Source organism: Phyllobates terribilis, unplaced genomic scaffold (genome assembly GCF_046119375.1).
Source record: "Phyllobates terribilis strain yellow unplaced genomic scaffold, ASM4611937v1 Scaffold_1__5_contigs__length_1240528914, whole genome shotgun sequence".
NCBI lineage: Eukaryota > Metazoa > Chordata > Amphibia > Anura > Dendrobatidae > Phyllobates > Phyllobates terribilis.
In genome coordinates this window covers 360,181,478-360,205,037 of record NW_027362761.1, presented here as the reverse complement: position 1 = coordinate 360,205,037, position 23,560 = coordinate 360,181,478, and the positions used below count along the sequence as shown (strand labels likewise).

Here is a 23,560-nt window from a genome sequence, read left to right as displayed (position 1 = left end):
TTTTTTGTTTGCCACCAGACATGATATAACATTTATCTTGGTGGCCAAAAAGTTAAATTTTGATTTCATCTGACCACAGCACCTTCCTCCATACAATTTTTTGTGTGTAAGTAAAGGCTTTTTTCTGACCACTCTTCCATAAAGACCACCTCTATGGAGCTTATTGTGGTCGTATGGACAGACACTCCAGTCTCTGCTTGAGAACTCTGCAGCTCCTTCGGGGTTACCTTTTGGCCTCTGTCCTGCCTCTCATTTTTTTTTAAATCAGATACTTTTTATTAAAAGACTTTTTTAACATTACACATAAACAACATTGAGGCATCACCCAACTGGCAATGCCCATTACACCCCCAAAAACCATATGGCAAATACAAATTTAATTACAGACCGCACATTATCATATAGCTTATCTAACTGTTAGAGCATTGATAATTTGATCCATGGATACAGAGCATAATATCTAATAATCAGTGATTAGTTAAGTAGATCCTGAGAGACCACAACATTTCAAATTCAATTGATATTTAAAATGGACATAATATGATAACCATGAAACGTGCTCCATTTACCCCAGATTTTATCAAATTTACGTATAGCCTTCTGCTTTTTGTACACTCCCTCTTCTAATCTTAATTAAAGACGCATTCTATCCAAGAATTCCTGGAACCTGAGAGGGGAGGGATCCAACCAATGTGCAGCTATAAGCTTTCTGACCTGGTATAGAGTCCTCTTAATGGCTATTATTTCATCCTCTTCACATCCTATTATTTCTACATGGCCCAACACACACACTTTAGGATATAAGGGTAGATTACACTCAAATACATTATTAAAGTACTGCACACACTCATTCCAGAATACAGCGACCCTCCTACACATCCACATCATATGCATAAGATCTGCACCTTCCTCTCCACATTTTGGACACACAGTCATTCCTTGCCCCAATGCGCTGTAGAAATTTGGGAGTTCTATATACCCTATGCAATAAGTACAACTGTGAGAGTCTATGTGCCTCACATGTAGATAGTATAGGAACGCTCCCCACCACATCTTCCCATTCTTCCGAGGTTATAGTACCAATGTCACGTTCCCACCTCTCCTTAACATTTAAGGGTCTGTCCCACTGAAATTGCTGCATAAGTATCCCTTAGATTCTGGAAATCAATCCCTTCCCACCTCTATGGCATAATAATCTGTTAAACAGTAGATGATGTTGAATTTTACTCTGCATATGTCGCTGCTGTACAAACCATGCATGCCTCATTTGGAGATAAAAGTAGAAACTAGTTTGTGGAATACAATATTCTTCTTTCAGCTGTTGGAACAATTTAAATATTTCCCCCTCTAATATTTGCGCCACATTAGTTATTCCCAATTTTTCCCATATTCCGAATCCTTTCAATTTATGGATCTCTGGAAGGCCCGCATTATGCCACAACGGGGTAAACTGGGTAAAACCCTTTATTCCCAACAACAGTTTGATTTTCTGCCACGTTTTCCCCATAAGTGCTAGGGTCGGAAGATGCCGCCTAGCATCCCACCCCGAGATTCCCATTTCTAGAAAGGAGGTAATTGGCAAATTGTGCGTGAGTAGACGTATCAGTTTATCTAGGTTCCCCTGAATTAACCAGAGTTGTTGAGTCTCAAAGGCTAGAAAATATATCCATGGATTAGGTGCGGCTAGTCCCCCCTGATCTTTGGGCCTTTGAAGTGTATCTAAGCTGATTCTGGCCACCCCTTTTTTCCAGATCAATTCCTGAAATAGTGCTTGAAATTTATAAAATATTCTCATGGGGATCCAGACCGGTGAATTATGAAGGATATATAATAATTGGGGCATTAACACCATTTTAATTAAGTTAGTTCGACCTACTACTGATAAGGGGGAGTTTGCTCCAAGTATTGGCCCTTTGTTGAAATCTGGTAAGCAGTTCAAGTAAGTTTAAAGGAATGTAATCTCCCATAGATGTGATCACTCTAACTCCGAGATATTTAAATTTTCGCACAATGTTCAAGCAAGTACTCCCTGCCCTAGTATTCAGAGACAAAGTATCCACCGGCATAAGAACTGATTTATCCCAATTAATCCGTAGGCCAGAATGATCTCCAAACTCCCTTATTAAATTCATAGCCGTCGTCAGAGATTGCTCTGTGTCACCCAAAAACAACAGAAGGTCGTTGGCATATAGGGCCACCCGCTCCTCCAGTGTTTTATAGCGGAACCCCTGTATTTCGCTGCTGGAGCGAAGCTTAACAGCCAACGGCTCCATAGCCAGGGCAAACAGTAAGGGAGACAATGGGCAGCCCTGACACGTGCCTCTGCCCATTTCAGTGCTACCAGAAAGATTGCCATTAATTCGAATCCGAGCTACCGGATTGTTATACAGAAGCCGCAGCCGGGCCCGAAATTCAGTACCAAACCCCATCTTTCTTAAAACAGCCCATAAATACTCCCATTCGACACTATCAAAAGCCTTAGCGTCGTCATGTGATAGCACTGCCCTACCACCTGCATTTTGTGACTGCATTTGCAGATTAAGAAAAAGCCGGCGCAAGTTAATTGCCATAGACTTGGCCGGTATAAACCCAGTCTGGTCTTCTGCAACCAAATGTGTGCTTACCGCCACCAGTCTGGTAGCCAAGACCTTAGCTAAAATTTTTACATCTACCGAGAGTAAGGATATTGGCCTATATGATTCACTGTTTAGTGCATCCTTTCCAGGTTTTGGCAAAAGAACTATGCTAGCCTCCCTCATTGAAGTCTGCAAAGCCCCCCCCCCAGCCTCCTTATAAATTTCCACGGGGATCCCATCAGTACCAGGGGCCTTGTTGTTTTGAAAATCTTTTAAAGCTTCCTGCATCTCCTCCAGCGTAATTGGTGCATCTAGTTGCTCTAGAATCATAGAATGGTAGAGTTGGAAGGGACCTCCTGGGTCATCTGGTCCAACCCCCTGCTCAAAGCAGGATTCACTAAATCATCTCAGACAGATGTCTGTCCAGCCTCTGTTTGAAGACGTCCATTGAAGGGGAACTCACCACCTCTCGTGGCAGCCTGTTCCACTCATTAATCACCCTAACTGTCAAAAAGTTTTTTCTAATATCTAATCTGTCTCTCCTCCCATTTAGTTTCATCCCATTGCTTCTAGTCTTTCCTTGTGCAAATGAGAATAAAGATGATCCTTCTACAATGTGACAGCCCTTGACATATTTGTAGACAGCTATTAAGTCTCCTCTCAGTCTTCTTTTTTGCAAGCTAAACATTCCCAAATCCTGCAACCGTTCCTCATAGGACATGGTTTGCAGACCAGTCACCATTCTGGTCGCTCTTCTCTGAACTTGCTCCAGTTTGTCTATGTCTTTTTTAAAATGTGGTGCCCAAAACTGTACACAGTATTCCAGATGAGGTCTGACCAAAGAGGAGTAAAGACCGATAATGACTTCACGTGATCTAGACTGTATGCTTCTGTTAATACATCCCAGAATTGTATTTGCCTTTTTTGCTGCTGCATCACACTGTTGACTCATGTTCAGTCTATGATCTATTAGTATACCTAAGTCTTTTTAACATGTACTGTTGCTTAGCTCTATTCCTCCCATTCTGTATATGCTTTTTTCATTTTTATTGCCCAGATGTAGTACTTTGCATTTTTCCCTGTTAAAAAACATTCTGTTGGTTGCTGCCCACTGCTCCAGTTTATTTAGGTCTTTTTGAATCCTCTCTCTCTCTTCTCTAGTATTAGCTATCCCTCCTAGCTTTGTGTCATCAGCAAATTTAATCAGTTTACCCTCCATTCCTTCATCTAAATCATTGATAAAGATGTTGAACAATACAGGTCCCAGGACGGAGCCCTGTGGTACCCCACTTGAGACATTCATCCAGCTGGATGTGAAGCCATTTACAACCACCCTTTGAGTCCGATCACTAAGCCAGTTATGAATCCACCTAACAGTTGCCTGGTCCATTGCATACTTGGTCATTTTTTCAATAAGGATGGTGTGAGATACTTTGTCAAATGCTTTGCTGAAGTCAAGATATACTATATCTACAGCATTTCCCTGATCCACCCAGTCAGTGATTCTGTCATAGAAGGAAATTAAGTTAGTCTGACATGACTTGTTAGTTACAAACCCATGCTGACTCTGGTTAATCACTTCATTCTTATCCATGTACTTACATACATGTTGTTTAATAATTTGTTCAAAGATCTTTCCTGGTATAGAAGTCAGACTCACCGGCCTATAGTTCCCTGGTTCCACCTTCTTCCCCTTTTTGAAGATAGGAACAACATTTGCTCTTCTCCAGTCTTCTGGGACTTCTCCTGTTCTCCAAGAATTTTCAAAGATTATGGTGAGTGGTTCTAAAATTTCTTCTACGATCTCCTTCAGTACTCTGGGGTGTAATTCATCTGGACCTGGAGACTTGAACTCATTTATGTTAGCTAAATATTCCCTCACAATCTTTCTGTTTACAGATAACTTGGATTCTTCTATTCCTTTAAAAGGACAGTGAAGATCAGTTGATGTTACATTTTCTTTCTGAGAGAAAACAGATGCAAAATAGGAATTAAAAAGTTCGGCCTTCTCAACATCCTCTTACCATTTCTCCATTTTCATCCTGTAAAAATCCTATAGCATCTTTGACTTTTCTTTTACTTTTGACATACCCCCAAAATCCTTTTTTATTGCTTTTGACATCTCTTGCAAGCCTTAATTCATTGTCAGCTTTAGCTAACCTGATACGTGCCCTGCAGGATCTGCAGACTGCATTATAATCTTCTTTAGATATGCCTCCCTCTTTCCATTTAATAAACATTTCTTTCTTTCTTTTTAGCATGTGTTTAAGTTCTGTGTTCATCCATCCTGGTTTCCTTAAATGCTTCCCATTCTTCCTACTTTTTGGGATTGTTAACGATTGTGCTTTGAGAATCTCATTTTTAAAAATTTCCCATCCTTCCTGGACATTTTTGTCCTTAAGGACATCCAGCCATTGGAACCCTCCTATTCTCTTTCTGAGTCTCTTGAAATCTGCCTTTCTAAAATCTAACCTTGAAGTTTGAGTCTTCACCTGTCTTCCTCCTCTAGTTATCCAAAATTCTATAATAGCATGATCGCTGCCTCCTAGGGTCCCAGCCACCTTTACCTCCTCAACCATTTCCTCCCTGTTTATAAGGATTAGATCCAAAGTAGCAGATCCCCTTGTTTTCTCCCCTACCTTTTGGAAGATAAAGTTGTCAGCAAGAGAGGATAAGAATTTGCTTGACCTGTTAGTTTTACTTGAGAGAGATTCCCAACAAATGTCTGGATAGTTGAAATCTCCCATGACCACTACGTCATATTTTTTGGAGAACTTGGTCATTTGATACATAGAGTTCATCCATATCTTCAGCTTGCCCAGATGGCCTGTAGTAAATGCCTACAATGGTGTCCTTTCCGTTGTTCTCTCCTTGTATTCTTACCCAAACAGTTTCCACAGAACTCCCAGTCTCTGAAGCTTCAATCTCTGTGCAGATATACGCTTTTCTAACATACAATGCGACACCTCCTCCTCGTTTATCAAGTCTGTTTCTTGCAAATAAGTTGTATCCTTTTAGCCTTTTATTCCAATGATGTGTATCGTCCCACCAAGTTTCAGTGATTCCAATAACATCATATTTCTTTTCCTGCATTAGTAGTTCCAATTCTCCTTGTTTGTTGCCCATGCTTTGTGCATTTGTATAAAAACATTTTAGTTTGTGATTGGTTTCTCTTCCTCCCATATTTTTATTTAGATTTTTTTGTCTTTGTTCTTTCCACTTCCAGTAGCAGAGATCTCAATAGTATTTGTCAGCTGTATGGCTTTTTCTGGCCTTTTGCTTCCCTTCCCACATTTTTCTAGTTTAAAGCTCTCCTGATGAGTGTAGCAAGGCGACTTCCAAATACATGTTTTCCAGTCTTCGTAAGGTGCACCCCATCTCTAGCAAGTAGTCCATCGTATAGGTAATTCATTCCGTGATCCAGAAATCCAAATCCTTGCTGACGGCACCATCGACGTAGCCAGTTGTTCACCTGTAGAATCTTATTCCACCTCATTGTTCCATGGTCATCCACTGGGAGGATGGATGAGAAGACCACCTGCGCTCCCAATTCTTTCACTTTCTTGCCTAAGTCTTCAAAGTCACTGCAGATGGTTTCCAGGTCCTTTCTTGCGGTGTCATTTGTCCCCACATGTATTAGCAGGAATGGGTAGTGATCTGTAGGTCTGAAGAGTCTTGATATCCTGTCAGACACATCTTTAATTTTTGCAAATCTGTCAATATGGCAATCTGTCAGATATGGTATTTGCATATCATGACGATATAGATCTATGTCCCCTTACGCCTTAGTCAGTTTGGAGGCATATAATTGTCTGTAAAACTGAAAAAATTCTTCCATTATAGCCTTTGAATCAGTAATTACCACACCCTTAGTATCCCTGATAGCTGCAATCATAGGATCCCCAGTCTGGGCCTTTGCTATAGTGGCCAGTAAGTGCCCTGCACTCTCCCTCCACATAAAATTGCTGTTTAAGAAAGAACCGTTTATGCTCTGCTTGTTTCAATATATGATCATTTAGTGTAGCCTGTGCCCTTGTCCAGTGTTCCCTGTTCTCTATGCTTGGGGACCCAACATACCTCTGTTCCAGTATGTCTACTTCCCTCCGGAGCTCCTGAAGACTGGCCCTGTTTTTGGATTTGATCATGGAAATTTCCTTAATCAGGATCCCCCTTAAAAATGCCTTCATGGCTTCCCATACCGTATTTAAAGGGGCAGAGCCTATGTTGTCTTTAAAGAAATGATCCAATTTACCTGCTAAGTCCATCTGTTCCCCAAATACATCCAGCCAGTAGGGGTTAAACCTCCACAGTGCCATTCTGTTTATGGTACCAGGATCGACCCCCAAAACAACCAATAATGGTGAATGATCAGATAACAATCTCGTGCAGTATTCTACTTTAGTAACTAGAGGGACTAGATGACTATTTCCCAGAGCCAGGTCAATTCTGGACAGAGAGGAATAGGATGCCGAGTAACACGAATACTGTTTAACATTTGGGAATCGAGCATGCCACAAGCTAATTTCCTGCAAGACTCTTGCCAGCGACGTCTCTTAAGCAGCCCCTCCCCCCAATTACCCCTATACTTATCAAGCTCAGCGTGTAGGTACATGTTAAAATCACCGATGACTAACGGGGGTATGGTAGCAAATTCCGTTATCCACGGGAATAGCTGGTGCAAAGTTTGTATAGAGAACATACAGAGCAATTAGGCAAATTCTAAGACAAGTCACTCTGCACACTAGACATGCATACCTTCCCTCCCTGTCACAAATACAGTACAGACCAAAAGTTTGGACACACCTTCTCATTTAAAGATTTTTCTGTATTTTCATGACTATGAAAATTGTACATTCACACTGAAGGCATCAAAACTATGAATTAACACATGTGGAATTATATACTTAACAAAAAAGTGTGAAACAACTGAAAATATGTCTTATATTCTAGGTTCTTCAAAATAGCCACCTTTTGGTTTGATGACTGCTTTGCACACTCTTGGCATTCTCTTGATGAGCTTCAAGAGGTAGTCACCAGAAATGGTTTTCACTTCACAGGTGTGCCCTGTCAGGTTTAATAAGTGGGATTTTTTGCCTTATAAATGGGGTTGGGACCATCAGTTGTGTTGTGCAGAAGTCTGGTGGATACACAGCTGATAGTCCTACTGAATAGACTGTTAGAATTTGTATTATGGCAAGAAAAAAGCAGCTAAGTAAAGAAAAACGAGTGGCCATCATTACTTTAAGAAATGAAGGTCAGTCAGTGCGAAAAATTGGGAAAACTTTGAAAGTGTCTCCAAGTGCAGTTGCAAAAACCATCAAGCGCTACAAAGAAACTGGCTCACATGAAGACCGCCCCAGGAAAGGAAGACCATGAGTCACCTCTGCTTCTGAGGATAAGTTTATCCGAGTCACCAGCCTCAGAAATCACAGGTCAACAGCAGCTCAGATTAGAGACCAGGTCAATGCCACACAGAGTTCTAGCAGCAGACACATCTCTTCAACAACTGTTAAGAGGAGACTTTGTGCAGCAGGCCTTCATGGTAAAATAGCTGCTAGGAAACCACTGCTAAGGACAGGCAACAAGCAGAAGAGACTTGTTTGGGCTAAAGAACACAAGGAATGTACAGTGGAAATCTGTGCTTTGGTCTGATGAGTCCAAATTTGAGATCTTTGGTTCCAACCACCGTGTCTTTGTGCGACGCAGAAAAGGTGAATGGGTGGACTCTACTTGCCTGGTTCCCACCATGAAGCATGGAGGAGGAGGTGTGATGGTGTGGGGGTTCTTTGCTGGTGACACTGTTGGGGATTTATTCAAAATTGAAGGCATACTGAACCAGCATGGCTACCACAGCATCTTGCAGCGGCATGCTATTTCATCCGGTTTGCGTTTAGTTGGACCATCATTTATTTTTCAACAGGACAATGACCTAACACACCTCCAGGCTGTGTAAGGGCTATTTGACCAAGAAGGAGAGTGATGGGGTGCTACGCCAGATGACTTGGCCTCCACAGTCACCAGACCTGAACCCAATCGAGATGGTTTGGGGTGAGCTGGAATGCAGAGTGAAGGCAAAAGGGCCAACAAGTGCTAAGCATCTCTGGGAACTCCTTCAAGATTGTTGGAAGACCATTTCTGGTGACTACCTCTTGAAGCTCATCAAGAGAATGCCAAGAGTGTGCAAAGCAGTCATCAAAGCAAAAGGTGGCTACTTTGAAGAACCTAGAATATAAGACATATTTTCAGTTGTTTCACACTTTTTTGTTAAGTTTATAATTCCACATGTGTTAATTCATAGTTTTGATGCCTTCCGTGTGAATGTACAATTTTCATAGTCAAGAAAATACAGAAAAATCTTTAAATGAGAAGGTGTCTCCAAACTTTTGGTCTGTACTGTACGTCTTTCACATTCAAAGGGTAAATTCGGATGAATCAATATACTAACCCCCCTAGAATATGTACTATGTGTAGAATGATAGGCCGGCCCCCTCCAAAGCTTGCTCAGTGCCGCAGCGGCCTCCGTATTGCAATGCGTCTCCTGCAGACAGATTATCGAATCCCGATATTCCTTAAGATATTTAAGCGCCACAAATCTTTTGTTGTGATCTCCCATACCTCTAATATTCCAGGATACTACATTAACCTGCTTAACCATATTTTAACGATTGAAAATGAACTGTCACATGCCCCCCTCTGTACCAACTCGTGCGTCTGACCATCAACATTATAACATTGTACTATTACACAGTCTATATTAATCAAAGTAGATTTTGTTCTTTTACCCCCCCATCTCTCCCTCATTTAACATCCCCCCCCCCTTAATTAAATGAATACCAACAGAAGAGCCTGATATTTAGCCTCATGCAACCTAACACGCCTTAAGCACACGAGGCGCCGTGACATAAGTTGCATCACAGACTCCCCCATTTTTCCCCAACACAACGTTCCCAGAACATTCAAACGGCAGAGCGTCTTTTCCCTGTTTATACATTGTAGGTGAAAACAGCACCTCAACAACCATATAAGTATATTGGCTTGCCCGAGGTATATGTGAAAGCCAGGTTTTAAATAGAATGCAATAACTAACATAACAATCATAACCTGTATAAACAGATTCATTAGGCAACAGCGGAGCATTATCAACTAGGTTTCAAAATCCCCGAATTATTATACTCCGTCAAAGATCTTCTCAAAAATGGCGTCAGCCCGCCCGGATCTGTCTCTCTTTTAAATCCAGCCACTTTGCAGCCTCCTTTGGAGAATCAAAGAAATTTCACCCAGTGCTGTGACCCGCAGCCGTGCTGGATATAACATTGCATAAGGTACTTGCAGTGCTCTCAGTCTGCGCTTGACATCTTGAAATTGGGCGCGTCTCCTTTGAACCTCCATAGAAAAGTCCGGATAGAAGGATACTCTCGCCCCCTCTTTACGTAAATCATTAGTCGACCGCGCCAGTTGTAGGATTTTATCTCTGTCACGAAAATGCAGCATTTTAATTAAGACTGTACGTGGCAGGGCCCCAGGCGGTGGAGGTCTAGTGGGGACCCTGTGTGCCCTCTCAATGGCGAACATTTTAGAGAACTTATCTTTTCCAAAGGACTGCAGCAGCCATGTCTCAAAGAAATCCACCGCTTCTCTGCCCTCTGCTTTCTCAGGCACGCCCACAATACGCACGTTATTTCTTCTCAGACGATTCTCAAGATCATCCGTTTTGTTGATTAAATAGTTAATAGAGTCAGTAGCTGCTTTAAGTGTTTTAGTCATAGGAGTCACAGTATCTTCCAAATCCCCCACTCTGCCCTCTGTTGCAGTGAGGCGCTCCCTCATTTTCTGCATGTCATGGCGTATATGAGATATGTCCACTTTCACAAACCCTATGTGTTCAGTGAGATCTGCTTTACTATGTGAGATGGCCAGCAGCACATCCTTTAAAGTAGGCTCACCATCCTCTGCCACGGAGTCAGCACCACTGGTAACCTGAGCCTCCCTGCTGGGGGTAGTTGTTGATCTGGCAGCCTGTACTTTCTCTTCATGTGGCTTCCCCTGTATCTCTTTTGCTGCCTTCTCCACCTCCCCCTCTGTTACCGTGCTTTTTGATGTCTGCACAGTCCAGCCAGATGCAGGCTCCTCAGCTCCTCCATCATGTGCATACTTGGAGAGTCGGTCCGCTACCTCCATGCGCTTCTCCCGCTGCCTTGGAGTCGAGGCCGCCGCACCATTTTGGCCCTCGTACTGCGTTGTGCCGGCCGCCTGCCTCAGCTTGCTGTCTCGCCGGGTCATCCTGTGTTGCACTGCAGGTTGCTCCCCCGCACTCCTGAGAACTCAGGCCACCGGGTAAGTTCTTTTAGACGTATTATTTCCCTCGGGCTAGAAGGATTATAAGACAGGGTTACAGGAGCTCCTCTGCCTCATGTCTGCTCACATGCCTAGCCAGGCCACGACCCCTTCTGTCCGGCCTCTCTGATTAATGCCCTCCTTGCCTGGGCTGAGAGTTTTGGTGGGCGGCCCTCTCCTGGCAGGTTTGTTGCGGTACCATTTTCTTTCTATTTGATGATGATGGATTTGATGGTGCTTCGGGGTATCATCAAATATTGGAATATTTTTTTTTTTTTATAACCCAACACTGACTTGTACTTCTTAACAACTTTGTCCCTGACTTGTTTGGAGCTCTCCTTGGTCTTCATGGTGTTGTTTGGTTAGTGGTGCCTCTTGCTTAATGGTGTTTCAGCCTCTGTGGCCTCTCAGAAAAGGTAAAGTGTATATACTGACAGACCTTGTGACACTTTGATTGTACACGGGTGGACTTCCTTTCACTAAGCATGTTACGAATGAAGGTAATTGCTTGCACCAAAAATTTTTAGGGGTTTCATAGCAAAAGGGTGCCAATGAATGCCAATTTTTAGTTATTTGATCCCATAAATTTAATTTATGCCCATATTTTTCTCACTTCACTTTACAGACTTAGACTATTTAGTGCTGATGCATCACACACAAATCGGATTACAAAAATATTTAAACACAGGTTGTAGTGTAACAAGATAGGTAAAAAGCTAAAGGGAAGAGCGGGTGAATACTTTTGCAAGCCACTGTACATACAGATACAAGGGAGAGCTGTGCAGGGAGATGGTAGAGCTGTGTCTGCAGCTGATAGTGCAGAAGCAATGCATGAGCGCTGCTGAATAGAGCTCCACCCACACAGTATGAAAGTCACATGACTGTGATATTGCGTTAGATTTCAGAGCCAGGAAGTCAGGGAAAAATTGATTTGGCATAACAGGAAGTCAGAAGATTTTCAGCCAAAGATCATGTGACCTGGGGAGCAGCTCAGAACATAGGATTTGGGAAAGCAAGGTATTTATAAAAGAGATTATCTATGGCAGTTAGTTCACATGAAAGGGACTTATAAAGTAGCAGAAAGTCCCTATAAAGAATGGATCTTTCAGCAAATTTCTCAAGTTGAACTGAACACTGGATGTAACAGTTGCTGCAGAGCGGAATAAAAAGTGTTCTGTTTTGTTTTTTAATTTCACCTCACCGTTGCAAAGATATTAGCAAAGTTTATGACACCTACAGTAATGAGTTAACTTTTTTCTTTTTTTTTTTTACTGTAAGTTTTAATGAGTGTTATCAGAGTTTTCACTGGGGATGTGTACTTCTCCCTGTAGGATGCTGACCAATCATTAGCCAGCAGCAACACTCAAAGGAAAGAAAAATAAGCCCTCACCATAGCTTTGAGGATATTTCTCAGTGTGAGATGTATAATGAAAGACCGCTTAATCGCTTGGTCTAACCTCTTGTATGAGTCAGTGTGAGGGGCAGTGCCGCTGAATTTAGCTCTGTCACATCATGAACCCTTAAATCAGCTCTCCTCTTATGGCACTGTCGGCTCTGCTGTACTGCCCACCTGACTGTGCAGGAACATGGTCTGAACATACCACATCTCATGGGCAAGGGAGGAAACAAAAGAGTATACAGACATTACAGCACGGGATCGCAGCTGATTCATTTTGTGAGGTAAAACATTTCACTGACCTGTTTTTTAAACAATGTTTTAATTCAAAGAAAGAAAGAATCATTTGCGATCCCGTCCTGTAATATTTGTATACTCTTGTTTCCTTCCCCGTTCCCAGGAGCTGTGGTATGATCAGACCATGTTCCATACACGGTCAGACACAGCCATCACACAGTACACAGCAGGGGCACATTTATAAGATTATCTCAGCACAGGAACATTTTATTTAAACTCATCCAGTTGTGAAAATTATTATTCCAAGATCTAGAAATATTGATTTTTATTTGAAAGAATAATTTTCTCCTTCAAACTTTGCTTTCGTCAAAGAATGCTCCCTTTGCAGCAATTACAGCATTGCAGACCTTTGGCATTCTAGCTGTTAATTTGCTGAGGTAATCTTGAGAAATTTCACCCCATGCTTCCTGAAGCCCCTCCCACAAGTTGGATTGGCTTGATGGGCACCTTTTGCGTACCATATGGTCAAGCTGCTCCCGCAACAGGTCAATGGGGTTGAGATCTGGTGACTGCACTGGCCACTCCATTACAGAGAGAATACCAGCTGCCTGCTTCTTCCCTAAATAGTTCATGCAAAATTTGGAGGTGTGCTTTGGGTCATTGTCCTGTTGTAGGATGAAATTGGCTCAAATCAAGCTTTGTCCACAGGGTATAGCATGGCGTTGCAAAATGGAGTGATAGCCTTCCTTATTCAAAATCCCACTTACCTTGTACAAATCTCCCACTTTACCAGCACCAAAGCAACCCCAGACCATCACATTACCTCCACCGTGCTTGACAGATGGCGTCAGGCACTCTTCCAGCATCTTTTCAGTTGTTCTGCGTCTCACAAATGATGTTCTGTGTGATCCAAACACCTCAATCTTCCTCTGTCCAATGTCTGTGTTCTTTTGCCCATATTAATCTTTTCCTTTTATTAGCCAGTCTCGGATATGGCTTTTTCTTTGCCACTTTGCCCTGAAGGCCAGCATCCCAGAGTCGCCTCTTCACTGTAGACGTTGACTTTGGCGTTTTGCGTGTACTATTGCATGAAGCTGCCAGTTGAGGAGCTGTGAGGCGTCGATTTCTCAAACTAGAGACTCTAATGTACTTGTCTTGTTGCTCAGTTGTGCAGCGGGGCCTCCCACTTCTCTTTCTACTCTGGTTAGAGCCGGTTTGTGCTCTCCTCTGAAGGGAGTAGTACACGGAATAGCCTTCATTTCTAAGAACAAGAATAGACTGTCGAGTTTCACATGAAAGTTCTCTTTTTCTGGCGATTTTGAGAGTTTCATAGAACAAACAAATGTAATGCTCCAGATTCTCAACTAGCTCAAAGGAAGGTCAATTTTATAGCTTCTCAAATCAGCCAAACAGTTTTCAGCTGGGCTAACATACTTGTGCTAGGGTTTTCTAAACATCCATTAGCCTTCTTACACAGTTAGCAAACACAATGTACCATGAAAACACTGGTGTGGTGGTTGTTGGAAATGGGCCTCTATACACCTATGTAGATATTGCATTAAAAACAAGACGTTTGCAGCTAGAATAGTCATTTACCACATTAACAATGTATAGAGTGTATTTCGGATTCATTTATTGTTAGCTTCATTGAAAAAAATGTGCTTTTCTTTCAAAAATAATGAAATTTCTAAATGACCGCAAACTTTTGAGCGGTAGTGTATGTATTTAATGCATTGCATTATCATTAAACATTCAGTACCGGTCAAAACTTTGAACACGCCTGTTTATGCAGTGCTTTTACTTGTCCTTATTGGATTGTGCATATTGTGGATTCTGACTTTAGTGAGCAAAAACAATGAAAGCATAAATTTGGAAACATGAAGTTCAGAAATGTAAGCAACAAACCAGAACATGTGATAAACTTTGGATTCCTCAAAGTAATTCTGATGACCTCTTTAGACAACCTTGGCATTTTTCAATCAACTTCATTAAAGTAGTCTCCTGGAATAACTTTCCAATACGCAGCAGTTCCCAGCAGTGCGGAGCACTGTTGGTTACTTTGCCTTCATTCTGTGTCCAGCTCATCCGCAACCACCTCAATTGGGTTGAGGTTGGGTGGTTGTGGATGCAATGTCATTTGACGCAGCACTATATCCCTCTCCTTGGTCACATTGCCTGGAGAGCTGCTTCAGGTCATTGTCCTGTTGCTACACATGATTATCCCACGGAGTGCAGAATACTGTGATTAGCCATGCTGGGTAAGTGTGCCTTGAATTTTGAATAAATCTGCAACCGTGTCTCCAGCAAAGCACTCCCGCACCATCACACCTCCTCTATGCCTCACACTGGACACCACACATGGAGAAATCTGCTCACCTATTTTGTGTCTCACAATGGTATGGTGGTTGTTACAAAAATCTCCAAATTCTGAGTCATCAGACCACAGTACTGACTTCCACTGATCTATTGTTCAGTTCTTGTGTTGCTTGGCCCAATTAAGTCTCTTCTTGCTTGTGATCTTCGGTAGCTTATTTGTGGCAATTCCACCATAAAGGCCTGCTTTTCGCTGTCTACTCTGGAAGTTCGTGTTGAGATGTGTCTGCTACTCTGTCTCTACATCATTTATGAGGGCTGTTAATCTGAGGTGCTGTCAATTTTCAGTTTCTGAGTCTGGTAACTCTGATGAACTTATCCTCTATAGCAGAGGTAATTCTTGGTCTTCCTTTCAGGGGGCATTTCTCATGAGTCAATTTCATCATAGCGATTAATGGTTTTCATGACTGCACATGAGGATACCTTTTTAAGGTTCTAGAACTTTTCCAGATTGACGGACTTTCATATCTTAAAGTAATGATGGACTGTCATCTCTCTTTATTTAGTTGAGTGCCATATTCTAGCCTGGATCGGTTGTAGAATAGGGCTCAGCACTGTATGGAATTGTGTACCAGCACTGACTCTGAAAGACACACCTTATGGTCACAAACACTTTCTGAAGATCGCTGATTTCACAAATGAACCCTTGCTGAGTCCTACCAGTTCATAGGAATCCATTCTAGGTGACTCCTGATGAAACTGCTTGAGGGAATGCCAAGGGTGTGCAAAGCTATCAGAGTAAGGGCGGCTGAAGACTAGTGTGTGAGAAATCGTTAAAGTTTCATCCACAAAACTCTATTTTTTTTTTCCTAATTTTCATCCTTGCCATCGTTATCGATTGTTGACGTCCCTGTGAAATCCATTTTCATACAACTACAAAAAAAAAATGTACATAATCAAATACAGTTACCTATCATTATAATAGAAATGTATCCTTAAAAATTGGATGCCACTCGGATTTTTGTGAGATCCGTTTTTTTTTTTTTTTTTTACCACCCATAGGCTTGAACGGGTGAGTCTCATCTGAGACTCCGTAGTGCGTGCTGCAATTTTTTTCTCACGGACAGTCAGACCATGAAAAACGTTCATTTGAACAGACCTATTGAATAACATTTGTCAGTGTGCTAGCCGATCAAAAATTGGACACAACACGTCCTATTTATACACTCATTTGTATGACCCCTAAAAGCGGAAGACTTTGAGAAATCTAAGGTTTCCCACTTATTCTGGTTTGTTTCACACATGTTTTACTCCTTGTTTCCATGTGTCTGTCTCTTGTGGTTTTGCTGCCCTCAGTCTGAATCTACAACATGCACATTCCAATAAGAACAAGGAAAACCTTTTTCATGAACAGTTGTGTCTAAACTTTTGACCGGTATTGTAAATACATGGAAGGTGGCAATGCTCAATATTTCCCGCAATAAGAATTATTAGGTTTTCCTATTGTGGGAAAAATTTCTGTTTATGGCCTTTTTGACGGTGTCCCATTTTAGGTTGCATATCAGCCCTTTAACTATCAAATCACATTCACATGTGGCCGCTAGATTATAGTATAATACAGGTAAATTTGGTTGCAGAAAACGTCTGAAACTGAGAGCATTTAAATCCGCTCTGTGCCCTGTGTCTCACATTTTTCAGAACACGTGCAACCTCTGAGAAGTGTTTATAAGCTGTGATTTCCTTCAAAATACCAGTCGCTAAGTATTGGCTTGACAGGAAGCTCAGTCATTCACATGCCAAATTTTCCCTTTTGGTAAATTCAGCAAAAGCACCGTTATAACACCTTATTGTCTGCTAGTTCTAGCTGGATATATAGTGAATCGGCAGCATAAATTTCATAGTATGGCATCTTAAATTTACAAGCACGCATTTGTGTATATTTTCCTTAACTTTTTTTTCCCCCACCAACCAGTGTTTCTTCTCCCAAGAAAAAGAAACGTGATGATGGGTTACGTGATCATCTTACTGGCTGCGCCCGTAGTGAGGGATATTATAAAATTGATAGAAAGGACAAGGCAAAATACCTCATTAACAATCGCTCTATGACTGAAGAACCTTTAAATGATACCCAGGTATGAAATTGCTACACCTTAGGTGCTGAAAGCACAGAACAGAAAACGTTGAACTCGTAGTCGTTCTGCACCCTGCTAGTATGGACAGTAGGGACACATGCAATTATTATAATGCGCACACACAGGGAACATTTCCCTTTCTACCTCATCTTTTGGTCTTCAGCTATTGCAGTGTAATGTACTTATACTGTTTCTCTCCTAAATGCCTTTCTGTCCCTCTATCCAGGGGAAGAGCATCCCAGCTCAGCCTCACACCTCAACCCGAGCAGGTTCAGAGAGAAGATCTGAACAGCGTCGGCTGCTTTCCTCCTTCACTGGAAGCTGCGACAGCGATCTGCTTAAATTTAATCAACTCAAGGTAAGGAAGTGGTTTTATTTTTAAATGGGGGATATGAATTTGTCATTTTGTCTACACATATGCACCAAATAGTTTTAATGTGGAGGTTGGCATTTATTGTCTATCAACAGTAATTTAAAGGGCATTTGCGCTGCAAGATAATTGTTAATGAGCGTTTCTTAAAAATGCTTGTTTCACGATAATCTTGCCGCATAAGCAGACTGCCAACCACCCAATGAACAAGCATTTTATCAGGTAAAATGATCTTTTATGCAGCATAAAAGATAATCATTCTTGGTGGTGCATCGTCCTGTGTAAACAGGACTCGCACTGCTGAGAACAATGGCAGCCTATGCAATCTAATATAGATAACTCTGTGCACATCGATTGCTTTGGTCTTCCCATGTAAACAGGCAGTCAGAATGACCACTGATCGGCTGTTTTATCATGCCACCAATTGCAGTCCATTTGGAACCTCTGAGGCACTGTAGTCTCTTTTTTTTAGAACCATTACTTCATTGGGGCAATAGCCGTTTTGCAGCATATGGTGAAAAATACTACTGGTCAGCTTTTCGTATTTAAATTACATTAAGTTGCAAGCAACATAAATTTGTAAATGTTTTATGAATGTGTTTTGCTGATTTCAGTTTCGCAAGAAGAAAATACGTTTCTGCAAGAGCCATATTCACGACTGGGGCCTTTTTGCCATGGAGCCGATTGCTGCGGATGAGATGGTCATTGAATATGTGGGACAGAATATTCGTCAGGTAAGATGGTTACTAACAGGATATTTTTTCTAAGCTGCGACTGTGATTTTGATTTCAGTAAAAAGTAATCATTTTAGTTTTTTCCTCTCAGGTCATTGCTGATATGCGGGAAAAGCGATATGAGGATGAAGGGATCGGGAGCAGCTACATGTTTAGGGTGGATCATGATACCATCATTGATGCCACAAAATGTGGGAATTTCGCACGGTTTATTAACCATAGTTGTAATGTAAGTTGTTACCTCTCTTTGTCAACTTTTTATTTTTAGATATTTGTTGGAATAGTTCATGTTGAGTCCTAAGAAACCTTTTACTTCTACACCATATTGATTCTGTCAGCAGTGTGAAAGGGAATTAAGCTATTTACATCTTTGCATATATTTATTTATTGCTTTGATTCGAAATGCAAAATTAAATAACTTTCTAAATTGTCTTCCTAAAAAATGTTCTACCATTTTGCTGCTGCAGAATGTCTGAAAGTCTTTTATGTAGCCTTGATATCTGCAAGAAAAAGTTACAAATCTGTCCCCTCTCTTACTGTTAAAGATAGCAGTTTAGAGGGGGTTGAATATGGTCCTCGACAGCATGGAATGAGTTGGGGTGTATCCACAGTCTTTCAGGAAGGGCAGGGAAAACAGGCTATAGAAAAGAAGCAAAGCAGATGAAATGGAATAGAAGCTGTTCTAATATATGAACATAGCAGTATGCAGCCTATATTACTGGGAGAGACACTCCCACAAGAGAACAATGTGAAATTCTGATCTGCCTGCAAACTGTATATTGGGAACTTGAAGATGAATGAAGGAATTAAGATTGCAGATTGAAACTTGGTGCAATTTTATTAACTATAGATAACCAGTAACATAGCTCATACATATCCTCCGGTCCCGCGTCTGAAACCGGCAAATCCCCACAGCGCACAATGCTTGCGCTGGGGGGATTCCGAAATCTGCTGTCACTCAGTGACTCACTCAGAGTGACTGCAGACTTATCAATTTGGACCGGACAACCCCTTTAATGATCCAGATTTTTGCTGCGTCTATGATGTCAGAAATACACTACATAAATAATGCCTTTTGATTTTTATTAGTGTTAACACAGAGCACCATGGCGTACTTACTTTTTTTTTGTCCTATATATACTTTTAGACAAGACTGTAGTTACTGGTCACATTTTTGTTGCACTCTCGAATTACATTGTTCACAATTGGTGGTACATAGCAAGCTATATATTTTATAGAACTGCTAAAGGATCTTTTTAATTTTTTGTTCGGTTTTCCCATGAACAAAGTACATTTTAATTAATAGATCTTTGAATAATAATAAGTTCCACAATTGGATGTGTTTAAATAAAATTCCTGTGCGGAGATAATCTTATACATGTGCCCCTGCTGTGTACTGTGTAATGGCTGTGTCTGACTGTACAGGAACATGGTCTGATCATACCACATCTCCTGGGCAGGGGAGGACACAAAAGAGAATATACAGACAGGACCGCGCAGGGATCACAGCTGATTCTTTTTGTGAGGCAAAACATTTCACTGCTTGATTTTAAGCAATGTTTTACCTCAAAGAAAGACTCAGCAGTGATCCTGTGCTGTAATGTCTGTATACTCTCTTCGTTCCTCCCCTATCCAGGAGCTGTGGTATGATCAGACCATGTTGCTGCACGGTCAGACACAGCCATTACACAGTACACAGCAGGGGAACATTTATAGGATTATCTCAGCACAGGAACATTTTATTTTAAACCCATCCAATTGTGAAAATTATTATTATTATTGCAAGATCTATTGAATAAAATGTTGATAACAATGAACTTTGCTCGTGGGAAAACTCCATTAAGTGTTGGAAATAAGGACTATATGGAGTGTATGTTTATTGGTCACTCTTTATTGTTTTTCAGCCTAATTGCTACGCAAAGGTCATCACTGTGGAGTCTCAAAAGAAGATTGTCATCTACTCCAAACAATATATTAATGTGAATGAAGAGATCACATACGATTACAAGTTCCCTATAGAGGACGTTAAGATCCCTTGTCTTTGCGGAGCAGAGAATTGCAGAGGGACATTGAATTAAAATGTCCCTTATCTGTCAATGCACCTTTCAGCCATAGCGGACTGCAAGTAAGAGGTGTAAGTTGCACTTTTGCCAAAAAAAAAAAAAAACCTACAAAAAAACAAACGGTTTCGCACTTCTCTTGGGCTCCTGAACAAGAAGGGCACATGTACGTCATGACATTGCTTCTGATTGTAAAGACCCTGGTGCTTTTTATTTGTATTTTCTTTGACTTTTCATCTTTAACATTGAAGAGGTGATACCACTTAGTGGCACAGAAAACATGTTTTGAAAACAAAGAAACCGATCTCAACAATTTTCTCCTGATTAATATTAATCTAGTGGAGGTCATAATTCGGTACCTTCTTTTTTTTTTTTATGCCATAATGCTGCTAGTTTCCTCATCAGATACGCACCATAAATATGAAGAGGTAATGCTGTAATGGTATCCATTGGAAATAGATGTTACCCTTTGACTTTCAGAAAGGGATTCCCTTTTTATACATTATTAATCTTTTGATGTGAGATAAGCTTTTGCTTTGTATAATATTTCCCTTCTTATTTATTTAATTATTCTTGGTCTTTTCCTCTCTTCTTCCAACTTTTTAGCAAAATTTAACAAAAGTCCAAGATGGATTTGAAGGAGTGATCAATGATCTTGTCCTTGCCATTGGGAAACTGGCATGTAAAACTCCTTTACACATTATTTATTCACCGCTGCAATTAGGAAAAAGGCATCATGGTGCCACGAAAGAAGCAAAGTTGCTGCTTAGTGCAGGGACTTATGTGGACCTTTATAGTACAGCAAAGATGATTGTGACTTTTGTAAGCGTTTTCTATAGGCTGTAGGTAGTGACCATTTATCTTTTTATAACATTTAGTGGATCTCAAATAACTTTGATTCATGGTATAGATGCCCATGTGTATGAATGATAACTAGGCCACATTGGAATAAGTCTGAAATCTGGTCCTTGCTTAGTGCTATGGACCGTATTCAGAATTGCATCTGATGCACCAAGCTGTAGATGATAATGGGAGAGAAGTTAATGAAAAACGTCACACATTTTATTTTCAGTTTATGCTACTCTGATCAAGTGCTTGTCCAGAATCCTATGTCGCTCACAATTGGTCTGATGTGTAGTTCCTAGCAGTTAGTGTTTCTGCCTTACCACACTTTGAGTACTATTCTCCTCCCTTCTGTGATGACTGTTCACAGGGTAAATGAGGCTTGGCTTACCTTCTCTGTATGCAAGCAATAAGTCAAATGTCATTTACCAAATGAATGGTGATGTAACGTCACAGAAGGAAGCAGTAGACTGAGTAGCTTTCCACACTTCAGTGTTGCATCTTGATAATCCGCGTATTGTCATCTACAGTTGTCCATGGTCTGGACTTGAGAACTAATTTGCTGTTGTTTGTCACTATAATTTACCATACAGGGGTAACCTGCACGTTGCTGGCACCATAATCACCAGGTCCCTGTCACCATTAGGGTGAAATGCGTTCTGTTGGCTTCCCAGAATCTCCATATGTGATGGAGTCATTGTTTACTTGCAACTAAGTGGCAAATGGTTGGTTGATATGGACGGCAAGGTGAGAAGTTTTCACAAATCTTTTCTTCCTTCCGGAAGCTGATGTAACGCCATTTTATGAAGTATTAGCTAATCTTGCACATTGTATTTTGGTACTTTATTCAGCTTGGTCAGTTCCCTTTTATCATTCTTTTCATCACTGCATTCCTACACATGGGTATTTTTGAACGGGATCTATTCTAAGACAAACAACCTTTTCAATTATGTTTGGGTCTGACTTGTGTAGAAAACTGTGTATCCCCACTTCCGGTATTCTTAATCTAAACCGATAATAGAATGATCCTATTTTTCAGATGCTTCCAAAAAAATAGCACTTCTAAGTAGAATATTTAAGCTTTTGCAAAGCTTAAGGTGTTTTGTAAAATTAAGAGTAATGAAGCTTCAAGGTAATGTTACATCTATCAGGAAAACTGTCCACAGTTTTAGCTCTACTGAAATTGCACAGTAACAGTTGTCAGGTACTCCGCTTCTCGCCCCGCGTTAACTTAAGGTGTTTTATTTTGCTTGGGACTGGAATTTGTCTTCCAAAGGTTTGCAGTTAAGTGGCAATGGCACAATAGATGTAAAGAACCATAAGATTGCAACTGTCAGTATTTGCAAAATAAGAAGTATGCAGGTTTCATAGTGATCCCTAAGACCCAATGTTGCTCCAAAATGAAAAAGCTGTCTGGCTGCTATACATATTTCAAACATTCACTGGTAGACAATGATCTTTGACCCTGTACTTGAAGTTGACATATTTGCCACACTCCCAGTTTACCCATTTTGATTGCTGTATCAGTATACAACCTTTTTTGTTTTACAGCTAAAAAAAAAAGACTAGAAATGAATAAATTGATCTGCAAGACCTTGATTCTACGCCCACTTTAGTGATCGGTGGCTGTAGGACAGGGGCTCTGCAAACCGCCTGTTAACGGTCAGTATCCCCAGTTCTTTTGATTAGCTGGCCTGGTGCGACGGCTTGTGTACGTCACGTTGCAACGTTGACTTTGAGCTAGGCTGTCTAATCCAAAGAAGAGTCTGAGATGCTGGTTGGTAGGAGGCAGTTTGCGGGGCTTCCACTCAGCGGCCACTGATTTGCTGATGTGGCCACTGGACTCATGGTTCTGCTAATTTGTTAGCCTTCATTTGACCCCTTTTTTAAGATGAACTATCTATCCACATCAGATTGACATTTACAGATTGTCGTGTTTGATCCTTACCATGCAGTCCCTTGTTCATGGACGCTCTCTGCATGTAGAGAAGCATGAGTATCTGTGGCCCTCATGATCAGCTGTTGGCTAACTGCAAGATAATACTTTTAAGTAGAAACTTTATTTGAGATTTGCCATTTAATGCCTGGCTTTTCTCTAACTTTTCACTTTCTCCCTAACTGCAAATGATCATCTGATAAGTCTAAATGTTGTATTGGAATTAAATGTATAAAGTGAGTGCAAAATCAAGGATGTTCTCATAGCAGGAAAGCTGATCAGTTTTTCAATATCTTAACTTGTGCGACAGAAAAAATGCAAGACTCTGATGTTAAGTAGTTTTTAGACATGGGGTCAATGTGCTATTGCCAGTAAAAATGTACGAGTCTCAGCTTTCTCTTTTATGTAGTTGATAGGTCAGATTTAATACAGGTTATACACTAATATTTACAGGAATTTGTGATGACCTGATTTAGGCCCTAAGGGTAAATTGTGATTCATCTTAAATAGGCTCATCGCCAAGATTTATTGGTACAAAAATTTGGTTACTGCTGCCCTAGATGGGACATGGCATAACTGCTGCCAACTGCTTGTCCATCTCTGCCATCAGTACAACTAGTGGCGAGACA

General features: G+C 41.0%; 1 protein-coding gene across 1 annotated transcript in view; it reads left to right on the top strand.

Annotated features, from left to right (window-relative positions):
• Positions 1-22,162, top strand: part of SETD1B (SET domain containing 1B, histone lysine methyltransferase) — a 62,934-nt gene extending 40,772 nt beyond the window's left edge. Inside the window, exons 14-18 of the mRNA XM_073676269.1 lie at positions 16,822-16,988; positions 17,215-17,346; positions 17,973-18,092; positions 18,184-18,321; positions 19,997-22,162. Of these exons, the coding sequence (XP_073532370.1) occupies positions 16,822-16,988; positions 17,215-17,346; positions 17,973-18,092; positions 18,184-18,321; positions 19,997-20,170 (731 nt within the window). The 3' untranslated portion in view covers positions 20,171-22,162. The remainder of the gene's footprint in view (positions 1-16,821; positions 16,989-17,214; positions 17,347-17,972; positions 18,093-18,183; positions 18,322-19,996) is intronic.
• Positions 22,163-23,560: the final 1,398 nt, after the last annotated feature.